Source organism: Rhopalosiphum padi, chromosome 2, assembly GCF_020882245.1.
Source record: "Rhopalosiphum padi isolate XX-2018 chromosome 2, ASM2088224v1, whole genome shotgun sequence".
Classification (NCBI taxonomy): domain Eukaryota; kingdom Metazoa; phylum Arthropoda; class Insecta; order Hemiptera; family Aphididae; genus Rhopalosiphum; species Rhopalosiphum padi.
Window position 1 is genome coordinate 26610756 of NC_083598.1, and position 13214 is coordinate 26623969.

Genomic DNA, 13214 nt, shown 5'->3' on the forward strand with positions numbered 1-13214 from the left:
TTTCTGTTAAATTTAATTATATTTTATTTCAATAATATTAATAGTATAACGCAATTATATCTTAAGAATAAAAATAAAAATAATTTATTTTGCATGGTAACTAATTAGTATACATACATTTTTAAAGTGCATACTTTCATAGCTCTATAATCAATATTATACTATATAATAAAATACTAAAAAGAAGTATAAATAATTATTTTGATTAAATATTCATTTATTTATTTTAAATAATTTATAGTTATATCAGTGTTATAAATATTATGAAGGTTATATTAATATTAAAGATATATAATATATATATAGTTATGTATGTACATAATTTGAAGTCATTACAAGACTGCATTTTGATTGAAAAATATAATTTTATATTTCGTATCGTTATATCTTCCATATTTTTTACTTTTTCGAATGACAATATACATTATTAATTTTATATCTATTCTAAAACAATGTTTTTTTCTGAGTATTTTGATGTATGAAAATTGAATTTGAAATGAGTAAATAGTTAATTAGTTATAAGTGTTTAAAGTTTTAATGATCAAAGTCGTGATTTAACTTTTTACTAGGTGCATCTAAGCCACTTCACTCATTTAAACTTTAAATACCTAAAAGTTATGAGTTATATTTAATATTGTTTATTTCGAGTAATACTAATTATTTTAAATTAAATTTGTATTTATCAATTGAAATATACAGAATTTTTTAAAATTTAAAATTTAAACATGAAATAGAACATTTTTTTTATATTATAAATATCTAATGTTAATCAAAGACGTAAAAACCTTACAACAAATAGTAAAAATTTTTTTTTTTCAAAAATGTAATATTGTATTGAATTAAAATTATGTATAAAAAATATTTTCAATAACGCTTATAGTTTTCTAAATAATAGGTAACTGTATTACACTAAAAAAATGACCTTACACAGTTTTCTAAAACTATTTTCTCTAGATTTGCATTCATAATAATTTTAATTGATACAAGTGATACAACTAATACATCTGTTCATACCTCTATAATATCCCAAGTTCCGGATTTCCAGTAGTCAGACAGGTCGACGAACTGTTTGTCATTGTATAACGCTAACGATACTTGATCGCCATTAAATGTCCAAGAGCCGAATTTCATTATGCAAGTTTGCTGATCAAAAGGAAAATATGTAACGTCTATGGTGCAGGAGCTCTGTGAATCATAAGAAAACATAATAAGGTATTTAATTTAAGATAAATAAAAAATATTTTTAATACATGCAGGCATTATAAGGACATATAAAAAATATAATACGCATTTAATTTATAAATTATTTTTTTACATAATATAACATTCGTATAATAATGATAATTTCACTAATGTGAACAAAATAAAAATTGCTAAGGCTTAATCTTAAATTAGGTGTGTATTACATGTTTGTAGTAATATATTTTATTCTATTATATTCGTTCACAAACTTATTATTAAACATTTTAATGCAAATATTTGTATATGTTTGTGATATTGAATCTCTTCTTAGGTTTTAAAGCAAAAAAGTATTCGTACATGTTTTACATTTATTAATTCAATTGAAATAAATGGTATTAGGTTGTATAGAAAGTTTTTTATTTTTTTTTTAAACACAGTAATATCGTATTAATACAGCCAGTATAGGACTATAGGAGTATAATATACGACTACATCTTGTTATTCTGTAGCTTCATCGAATACTAAAGTAATATTTTACACGATAAATATTAATATTTATTCAGATATTATTCGGATTTAATATTTTCGTAAACATAATATACCATGTCATAAATAATATAATATATATTTATAGTTGTAATTACATTGATTTTATTCATATAATGCTATAACGATGCCTTGTGCAAATATAAGCGCTATATTAGACTTATGAATTATGTCTAATGACCGAGTAAAGATGTTTTACACAATTACATAATATTATACACCTATATTCTAAAATCCTTATAAAAGCATAGAACCATACCTTAAACTTATAACATCTCAGAATATCGAATAAATGCTTTAAATTGTATAGTACACAATGTATGCAGTTTGATTTGTTCTTACGGATTTTGACAATACAATGTTTCTGTCTATTAATTTTTATTTAGTTATTGTTTATATAATTTAATTATATATCAAAATATAAGATTAACTAAAGTAATTTTAAATCAAGGTTTTTCTATTAATTTAATTAGTACTTAATTATTTAAGTCCTAAATTATTAAATTATTAGTATAATTATTATTCGTGTATTAAATTTTGAACAAATCTGGAGTATATTGGTAATACAATAATACAATTGGTAATTGTTTGCATTTTTATTGAAATAAACAATAGTTATTTTCTATATTGACTGATACTTTTTTATTTTCCTGGTAGTTCTTAAAATATTATAGAAATAATTTAAAAAAAAGAGAAATTTAAATGTATTCTGGAGCCTAATATTTTAATAAATAAATATTTTACATTTTTATTAGTTGAAATTATGTTTTTATTTAAAGTTAAAGTGGGTTTATTTTAAACTAATATTGCTATTTGTTAAACATTTTCAAGAAAATGGCCGATACGGTCATTTCTATTTCTTAATACCATTATTTTTAGAAATCTAACGTCAAGATTAATAAAAAAGGGTTACGTTAAGAAAGGGTTAGTCGTGTATTATGATTGTCGTCTTGTGTCAATACATTGATTTTCACGTAGTTTTATGAGACATATGTCAAATTTTCGTAATTTATGTTTGAAAAATAATATTGCCTACTATGATGTTGTAATAAAACATAAATTTATATAATAGTTGTTATTTTTATTTTTTTTCAACCTTTGCTTAACACGTGCTTATAAATAAAAATATAAAAATATTAACTATCAACAACTAACAATTAAATTAAAATATTAAATAATTCACAGCAATACACATTAAATATCAAAATAATACGTGTTTGCTATTTGTTTTTACCTAAAATGTATCAAAGACTTCATGAAATCTGTACAAATAACGTATAGATACATATAATTTCAGTTTATATTGGTGTGCTTTTTAATCCACAATGGAATTAATCAAACTTATGACAAACGGAAAATGGTGACGAAAAAGGCGAGTGCGAATGCGCGACAGCTATATTTATTTATTTTTGTTATTAACCTCTCGCCTATTTCATTTCCGCTCATCATAACTTATGATTATTTTAACTTAAGCTGCACACGTTTATCTTCATTCTTTGTAAGCCTATAATGTCTTATTTTTTTTTTGTGCAGTCCGCCGTTTGCATTAGTAAAAATATATAAATAAATGAGAATCAAGGTTAAGAACCTTATACTATCGGACGATGGGGGAAAAATATTACCAACGATATTATATTGTTTTGAAGTATCTACAGTCAAACAATTATAGTGAATTATTACACACTTTTTTAGTGTTCTGTTTGTGTGTGTGGTCGCTTCTTAGTATTAGTTTTATTTTCATATACAGACACGATACTTGTGATTCAAAAAACGTCTTATATCGTGTGGGTGGTGGAAATCGCCTAGATGGAATGATGCGAACAATGACGTGCAGTGTATTTGTTTCTCTCTCCTTCAGTCTCTCTCTCTATCTATATCTTTCTCTCTCACTAGTCTTTATCGTCCATTATTATTATGACCGCACCTGCAACTGACCGAATACATACCGGTGGCGTGTGAACAAGTGTGCTAGTGTGTGTAAGTATAAAGTGTGTATACACTATAAAGTGTACACATACGTCACACACACACACACACACACACACACACACCATACATACGTGTGTGCATGGTGTGTAAGAGAGGTAGGTATAGTGTGTTATTGATCAAAGGTCAAACAGACACTGACGGGACGGATGGACGGTAGTTGAAAGGCTGAAAAATCGTTTTTATATATAACACCACCTCTGGTATAGTAGAATCCACGGTGAGGCGGCGCGCGCTCGGACTGTAGAGCGTATACAGCGCGATGGTCGAAAGGCGTGGGACGATGCGCGCGCGCGCCGCTCCCGTCCATCCGGCCGTCCGCCCACCCGCCCACGCTGCAGCGTCAGCGGCCCCGCGCGGGCATTTGTCTCCGGGCGGCATTTATCTCGGCAGCCGTTTAACTCCTCCAGCGGCGGCTGCTGTTTCGTAGTTATTATTAAATTGTGAAAAACCCACAGACGTTTCAGAGAAATTCGCCGAAAAATTGCCGACGCTTTCCGACAGCTGCGTGCGCGTATTATTAATGACACTCTTCCGCCGCCCTTTTGATTGCGACGTGTTTCTGACCGCCACCCCTCGCCCGCCAATCGCTCGCACCACATTAATTTCCTCACACTACCACCACTATTCAGCACGACCAACAGTGGCATTTCTTTTACAACGCAGCTACGTTATTGTTTCTCGTTTGCTAGCACACGTTATTACGATTTACGACATGGTCGATCGACACCACCGCTGTCACCTATTTTGTTGTTTGTAAAACGACAAATAAACAATAATAAGTGTATATTGGGTTATTATAGTGGTAAGATTAGGCCAGGGATTCATATGACCTTACCGATCATAAAGAGCCCCGCAGAACCACCGCCGACTGAGACTTGAGTTGACGTTCCCTTTGGCCTTTATCAATTAGCGGTGGACAGATTGTTAGGATATGTAAATTACAAGGGAAAATCGATCCCCGGATTCTCGCTTTCGGAAAATTGTCTGTTATTTTCTATTGAATAACTAAAAATGAATTAAAGGAAAAATCAGGTAGTCTATAGTTCTACATCAGGACTAGAATAATAAAGGTTAACATGCGATTCTGGAATGGCAGACTAGTATTGTGAGCTTACTTTCTGATGTCACTGGGAGGACTTATAAATTGTAAATTATATTTCAATTAAAATAAACGATGATGACTAACAAAATATTAATGATTTAACAGTCACCCTATAGTCTCGTCGTTTCAAAATAAAACGGTACCCTTTGCCAGAAATTGAGAAATGGATAAAATTATGATATCCTGTTTGGTGTTAATAGTGGTAAATCTGGTTCACACTACATCATATTGTGTAGAGTTAATCACTTAAAGTGGCATGTTCACCACATACTTAAGGTTTTATTATTAATCCAAAAATTCAGAATTTGGAAAATGAGTTCTTCCGAACATGAGATTGCCATATTAAAATTTTTTATTCTGGTTTCATCGCAGGTTTGTATGTCTTAAAGTTGTCATCAATGTTAAAAATAATCTTCTGAATTATTGTTTGCTATGAGGTATTCTTTATTTAATTCATTCAAAGCATCATCTAGAGGACAATATTTATCTTTAAATCGAAAAAAATACCAGCTTTATGGAATCGATTTTTCACGCGTTCTGATTTTAAGCTATTGCAAGCTAAAACTATCCAGTTGACTACATCCCAGACACTTATTGTATTAGTTGTTAAGCGGTCTTTTACTTTTCCCCAGTATACGACTCATTTTCCAACACTAGTAACGTAGTAGAGATACGTTTAGAAAATGATCCGTTACACCGATATATTCGTTTTACATATTTTCCTTATAACTTAAAATCTAGCAATAAGAATTAAAATTGTTTACATTTCTTTGCAGTTTCCTAAATAATATCATCTGTCTAATTATTGACTTTTTTAAAAATTATATCATGTATTTTATTTTTTATTTAAACAACTATTTGAAGTTTTGAAAATATTTATATTCATTTTAAAGTTTATTTCATAGTTTTTATTTGTTAAATTATACCAGAAATGGACAGAATTGTTCAGATCAATCTGTTTGAATTCCAGAATTTTTAACTTTTCCCACAGTTTTACTCCTTATTAACCCATTTGTTCGTGATTGTATATTGTATCATTAATTTTATAATGTTACTAGCTTAAGTTTTCCACATATTTTAAATCTAGTACAATACTCTTTCAAACTCGTACATTGATTTTCTTTCTCCTTAAATTCAATAAATTTAACTTTGTCTGACTGTGTCAGAGTTATATGAGGCGTATAATAGTGAGTTAAATCGAACGAATTCCCTGCGCAACTGTCAAGTATAGGTTTACAGGATCTGGGCGTTCAATACTTCAATCGATGTATTGAGATTAATTGCAATTAATTGTTATTTTAAATAATCAAAACTTCATAATGTACTTTTTTAAAATTAAATTGTAGCAGTAGACACGTGAAATTTAACTCGATGCCTTATATAATTTCAATTAAACAACAATGTTGAAATCTCCAGTCTAGGTACAATTATGTCACTTTATGTGTTTTTTATGGTTACAGTTTGTCACGTGGCATAATATGTTATAGATTTAAACAGTTTTGTAACTAAATTTAAATCAGAATGTTAATCATAATGTTAAATTACGCTTAAGTAAGTATTGCAGTGGTTAAACTAATGTTCATTAACATAAATATGACATGGTTGTTTTATCTCCTCAACAATTAAACTATGTAAGTAAATAGAGTAGGATGACCTTTACACCTTAATCTACCAATACAATACACAATTAATTTGGACTGTCCTGCAAATATGTACGTATTATTTAAAAAGTACAGTAACCAATTTAGCTAATATTATTAAAATTTATTGTGTAATATTTATTTTATAGAAAAGTTGTATTACTAGGTACATTGAATAATTGCTTGATTTAAGTCAGTATTTTTTATGATTTAATTATCAATAAATTATCTTATTGACTAATTATTTCTATTTAGTTCAAAGGATGTGATGACAATAGTGTTATAATTTCATTTAATTTTAACAGGGCAAAAGCCTTATAGTGCAACGACGCATTGAAAATATCGACGACAATCGGTGCACACACTCAATAACCAATAACATCACTGTGGTCGCGGAACATGGTTTACAGCAACATGGTACAATGATACACATTTTGTTATTAATTTTTTCTTGTATTAGGAGTTTGGGTACATTTCAATCGATTGGTTTAATTGTTAATCTTATATAATTATTAAAAGATTAAATTGGTCAAGATCATTAAACGACAGCTAACCTGGCGCACCTATTGATAATAATAGATAATACTTTGCAATGTAGTGAATTACTCAGAATCAATATTAGACAAAGTATTATAAAACATAAATAAAGATATTAAATGAGATTTAACTCTTTTAAAGTTCCTCCTATTTCAAACACGTCGAATTATTGGCGAATTATTAACGAGAGTAATACCTATAAATATTGATAAAAATGTTAACATTTACAATTTGATCATACTAAATAAACAAATAAACGATAAACTAAAATAAATATTATTTAATACGTCAACAAAATGTAATCGATTAATTTTAAGTGATCCTAACAACAACAAAAAACACATTTAAATATTAATACCAGAAATTGAATAATATATTATTATAAATTGTATTCTCATTTTTGAATGTGAAATGTTTATTCACTATTGTACTTTGAAATAACCTTCACTACATGGTTACAAAATAATTAAGTTTTATAATTTGTTAATTATATTGTGAAACAAAATTTATTTATTTTGTTGCTAAATATTATATACTTACTAAATTCTATTTTTTTTTCGATTATTTTTTTTGAAATGGTGTTTATTTTAGTTTTAGTCATCGATCAATTATTCAATAAGCTTTAAAGTTTAAATATCATCACTTAAAATTTAAATGAATTCTGATATAATTTCAAGTTACATATTCTTATTTCATACTAGTAATTTAATATTTAATTAAGTATAAAATTCTTCGAATTTAATGAAATGCTAGTTTGATTGAGTATTTGTATTTATTTTTAAAATAATTATATAAAATGAGTTTCACTGTTTTATTTTGAAGTTATTTTTAGTGATGCCTTTAGTTTAATTTTACGTAGTATTGTTAATATTTTTACTACCTTTATATTCTATACAATAAATATTAAATGAAAAATTACATAATTAAAAATATTATGTTAATTTTTTAGGCGGATAATATGAGATATTTAACTATCTATTTAAAAATCGAAATTCAGTTATGAAGTTTTGGTTTCAAAATCATTATCAAAAACTCCATTTGAGTTTATTTTTTTTATAATAATAAATTATTTTATAAACCAAATTTAATTAATTAAAATTTTACAAATAATAACTGTAGAGTTTTGCAACAAGAAGATTATTTATTATTTTAAAGTGAATCGTACAAAACTGTCATATTATCTTAAAAGTAATTAAGTTGAAATTATTTAAAAACCAGAACTTAATTTAATCAACTTAATTTTTGAAGTCTTTAATTAATATTTTTTTTAGTGGTATACAGTTGTCAATAATATTTTTATTATTTTAAAGTTTATTTGTTTCTCTTTTCTCTGATGAAATAGCCTGTCAAACTTTCCATCGATCATCACTCTATGTTTAAGTCCAAGTCCAGTTTCTTTTTTTTAATGTTAACATTTATCATCTAATATTTACTATATCAATTAAATTATTAAGAATATCAGTATTATCATCGATTTCTGATACTACGATTTATTTCATATTAGTTATTAGTAATAACTGATAAGTGATTAGGTGAGTTTCACATTAGTACATTACTGTAGGTACTAGGTTAGATAAATAAAGTAAATAAATATATTTTAGGAAAAATAACTTTATCATCAGCTAGTTAGTAATTTTTTTTTTATGTAATTTTATATTACTAGTTAGTTGGTCTTGTGTTGTATTATTGTTACATATTTTACGAAAATTTAAATAAATATATTTTTATGAAACATTTTATTTATGATACTATATTTTAAAATATATTAATTCTAAATATTTCATACCTGTATAGTGTATATTTACAGTCGAATAATTTATGCAATAGAAATTCAAAAATAAAAAAACGTAGGTATATTACATTTAAATATTTCTATACTGAAAATTAAAATAATAAAGATATATTATCTATAATTTGATATAATATTATATTACGTAATTGTTGACTTGTATTAGTAATTAGCAGAATAAGTAAAGGGTTAATTTGTAATTTAGTTATACGCGTTGTTTTTATTTCTGCTATTAAAAATATTTATAAATAAAATAATATGACATAGGTATATGATATAAAATTTATGGTTCTAGTGATGACGTGTGATATACTAACATAGGTTCTGTAGATTCAATCAATTGGATACCTATTGAATTTGAAGGGATGCGATGGTAAGCTCGATTGAAAGATGTTAATAAGTAGGTTAAAATTTGATTTCCTGTTGAAGGTTTTAAGGGGTGGTAAAGGAGAAATCCGATTCCACTTCCGTTATTCTCCTATCGTATAATAATATAGGAGACGGAGGTGTCGATAATCATATCCGGGGGAAATATCTCGTTTGATTCATGCGCACAGAACGTTTCCTATTCGGTATTCCGTATTGAATATACTCCTTTGTGGTACCAGATGGTTTGATTAATTGAACTTTGAGTAGTGGCGGAAAACACTTATATCGTAAACTTGAGAAATTATGTATGTAATAGATTAATTTATAGAAAGTTAAAATTATATTCTCTATGTTTAAATAGTGTGCATGGAAATTGAAAAAAGATTCATTAGATTTTTTAAAGTTATGAATAAGATAAATCCTCAATAATTGTATATAATATTATATGTTGCATATGATTACAAAATTAATATGTATAGATGTCTAATTAAGTTTTAATTTAAATATATTGGAAAACATAGATAAAATATTACATTGTAATATTTATAAAGTAATGAAATAATATCTATTCAAATTTAATAAAAACGAAAATTAATAAATAACGAAAAAGACTAATTTTATGAGTAATATATTAAATTATATTATGTTTATTGAAAAAGTTTTCCATGTTTATTTTAATATTTCGTTATATTAAACATCATAAAATCAGACTATATGCATTTTAGTTTGGTATAGCTTTTCCTTTGAGTCATGTCATGTTTGCGAAATTCAGAAGTTTTGTTTTATCAGTTCCTATTTCGAATTTCAACATAATGCCAAAACGCTTGAATATTACTATTTGTGTGACCCGCAGGAGGTTTAAAAAGTCAATTCAACATTCGGTTGATTTCTACACTTAATTCATATACGCTAGAAATCATACATTATGTTGATATAATTGAAGAAAGAGTAAATTATTTAAAATGTATTATAATACTTAAATTTTAATCTCTTCCATACGAATCAGTTATTAATTGTAAGTAAGATTTTTCTATTTATACCTAGTAACTATAAATAAATATTTTATTCTATTAACATACTAGAAATTAAATATTTTTCTAATTAATATTTACAAGTATTATTATATCCTAGTAATGTTGTTGTATAAAAAAAATATTTGTTTATAGCCACAAAGTACTTATTGTATAAGTGTCTTATAAGTATAAATTACTCGTATTAATACACAAATATAAATATTAAATATATATGCAAGGAATTTTGCAACACATTTTTTGTTTTAAAACCAGAAATAAAATAATTTAGATTTTATACACAATATTATTAATTAATGGCTTTTTATAAAAATAATTTTAGTTTCAACAACACACAACATAATATAATATATTAAATTATACTTTTTAATAATATTAAAATGTATTAATTTTATTGATTTAGAAATACGTACTGTTAAGATCCAGTATAGATTATATTTAACATATTTTTATTTGCCTATACATTCTAGAATTATTAAAAAACTCAATTAATGCAATAATAATAAAAAAGATCAAATAACATAAAAAAAGGAAGCGTATTGAAATCGTTTGTGTTAGCCGAGTATGTATTAACAAACAGCCATTATAAACCTTTTATGTTTGTTTATGTGTTTTGTTCTAACACATTTACGTTATACTCATGACATTAAGTGTTCATTAAAGGGTTGGGAAGTGTTCATTAATGAATAAGAGAGCATTTCATACATTTCAAAATTAATTTAAAGTATAATTTACATTATGTACGTTTTTAATTATAATTTGGGAGTAAATAAAAGGGAGTATTCCTTGTTTTATTCATTTCATCCTAGGTTTATTTATTAAAATTTGTATTATTGGGCATTTTTTTGAGTACGACCAATAATACAATAATCGTTATTAATTTATAAATAATAGATAATATGATTAACAAAAAATACTTAAACAAGAAAACTTAAATGTAGACATATTAATTGACTATTAAAATATTTATTCTTCAATTAAATACACAATAAAACATTGGGACATTTGGTATGGGTTTTATATACTTTATACTATAAAGTATAAACAATCTCATTCATTTAAATAAGTAGATTTTATAAATTGAACAATTCTTAAAAAAGTTATTTCTAATCTAAAACGTATTAATGATTTGTATAGTAAAGTTATCATAAATACTAGTTTTAATATTTTTTTATTTATTTACCTATTATAAGTATAATAGAACACACGTATACAGGATTATATTTTTTACAAAATCAGATGTTTGGGGTGTTCTTGATCATATAACATCCCCACTAGATACGTACTTATTTGATTTCAACCGTTATTTCATTCACATGTATATAAGTTTAGTATCCCTTATTCTAATATTAATATTCTTATTTAAAGTTATCCGTACACACAAGCAAGCAGATTTTCACAAAAATATTCATTATGCATAAAATCATAAAACAAATATGTATTTTCAACTATATTTTACTCTTTACCGGTGAAAGTTAATATCTCGTCTTTTATATTATTATATTTCAATTATTTTACTTCCATTTATTACTATCTTCTTCTATATTATTATTTATTAGCTTCTGATATTTCTTCTCACAAATGGTTTTTACAATCTACCTTATAGTAAATTATTGTGATAAAAGTTTTTTTTATTTAAAAGTGTTAAATTGTTCTATTAATTTAAAGTATGTAAAACATTTTCAGTTTTAAAAAAAAAAATATCATACTTATGATACGAAAACTATGTCCAATTTAATTATTTAATATAAATTTCCTTAAAGATTACAAATTTAAAATTGTTTGTATTTAACAGATAATTGCTTTTATTTCATTTGATTTAATTTAATATCATATTGGTTTGACATGTTGTGTTTTATGTGCATGCATACCTACAAAAAAAAATTATCAATACCTAATATCTATATATAATGACATACCTGGTAAATTGCCGGTGGTATCCATAGAAGTTCTCCATTTGGTCGAATGAGCACGTTCGATTTGTAACGAACTTCATAATTTCCATCAGCACTATGAAAAAATATTACAGAGTTATATTTATATATTTTATATTAATGTTCATCATAAATGATAATATGCCTGTAAGGCAAACGCCATAGATGACAGAATAGCGAATAACAGTGTAAAATATTACAAAGTAAAGACAATTTAGAAATTAAATGATTATATAAATGAAATAGTACAAATAGAATACAAATATAAGTAAGTTATAAGTATAATAACATTAGACACGTTACTTATAATCTTCAAAAATCAATTTTCTCATTCTATTTTAGAAATTTTAGAAATTATAGTTGTTTAATCGTTTTTTTTTCTTCAGGCTTTCTAGATTATAATCATAATTGGTTTTATTCTGGAGTTACTAGTAGTCAAAACACAAAACTTGTCAGTTCTCTTGGGCTAGTACACACCATTTGTTTTGAAACTTTTAGATACAAATTAATCCGTTTAATTGCCATTGTAATCCGTTCATACTCGCTGTGTACTGCGTACGTCGAAATAACTTTTACTCACTTGTTGAACAACACTATATCCGGCTTCCACACTTTGTCCGGTGGTAACCTGAGCACCTGTATACCACCGTAGTCTGCCTCGTCCCATTGTAATTGATAGTCCCTCCATACCTATAACAAAAGGAACATAGAAAACTGTTAAATAAAGTAATATTTAACCATTATGTCGAAATATACATATATTGAAAAAATAGTATACTATTAACGAGAACGTATATAAAATATTCTAGTAGTTATTAAATCATAGTATTATATTATACATACATTTAATAAATTACAAAAATTGATTTTTGTATGAACTATATAAGTATATATATAGCTAAGCAAACATTATGTGATACATATAAATATTGTATTTATTATTAATTTTCATTTAAGATTCTGGAGATTAGTAAGGAAAACGCAGATCATACAAAAGTGTGTAATTTTATGTAATAACCTTTTTTCTAAGTATTTTCTACACAAAATGTAATTTATTGTATATGCTTCAAATGTTTATAGTTTTATGTCTACAAT

At 25.7% G+C, this 13214-nt stretch overlaps 1 protein-coding gene across 1 annotated transcript in view; it reads right to left on the bottom strand.

The window, feature by feature from the left end:
• Positions 1-13214, bottom strand: part of LOC132919316 (acetylcholine receptor subunit beta-like 1) — a 75108-nt gene that overhangs the window by 12469 nt on the left and 49425 nt on the right. The window contains exons 4-6 of the mRNA XM_060980822.1: positions 12700-12809; positions 12105-12195; positions 1015-1185 (exon numbers count right to left, since the gene is read on the bottom strand). Coding sequence (XP_060836805.1) covers positions 1015-1185; positions 12105-12195; positions 12700-12809 — 372 coding nt within the window. The remainder of the gene's footprint in view (positions 1-1014; positions 1186-12104; positions 12196-12699; positions 12810-13214) is intronic.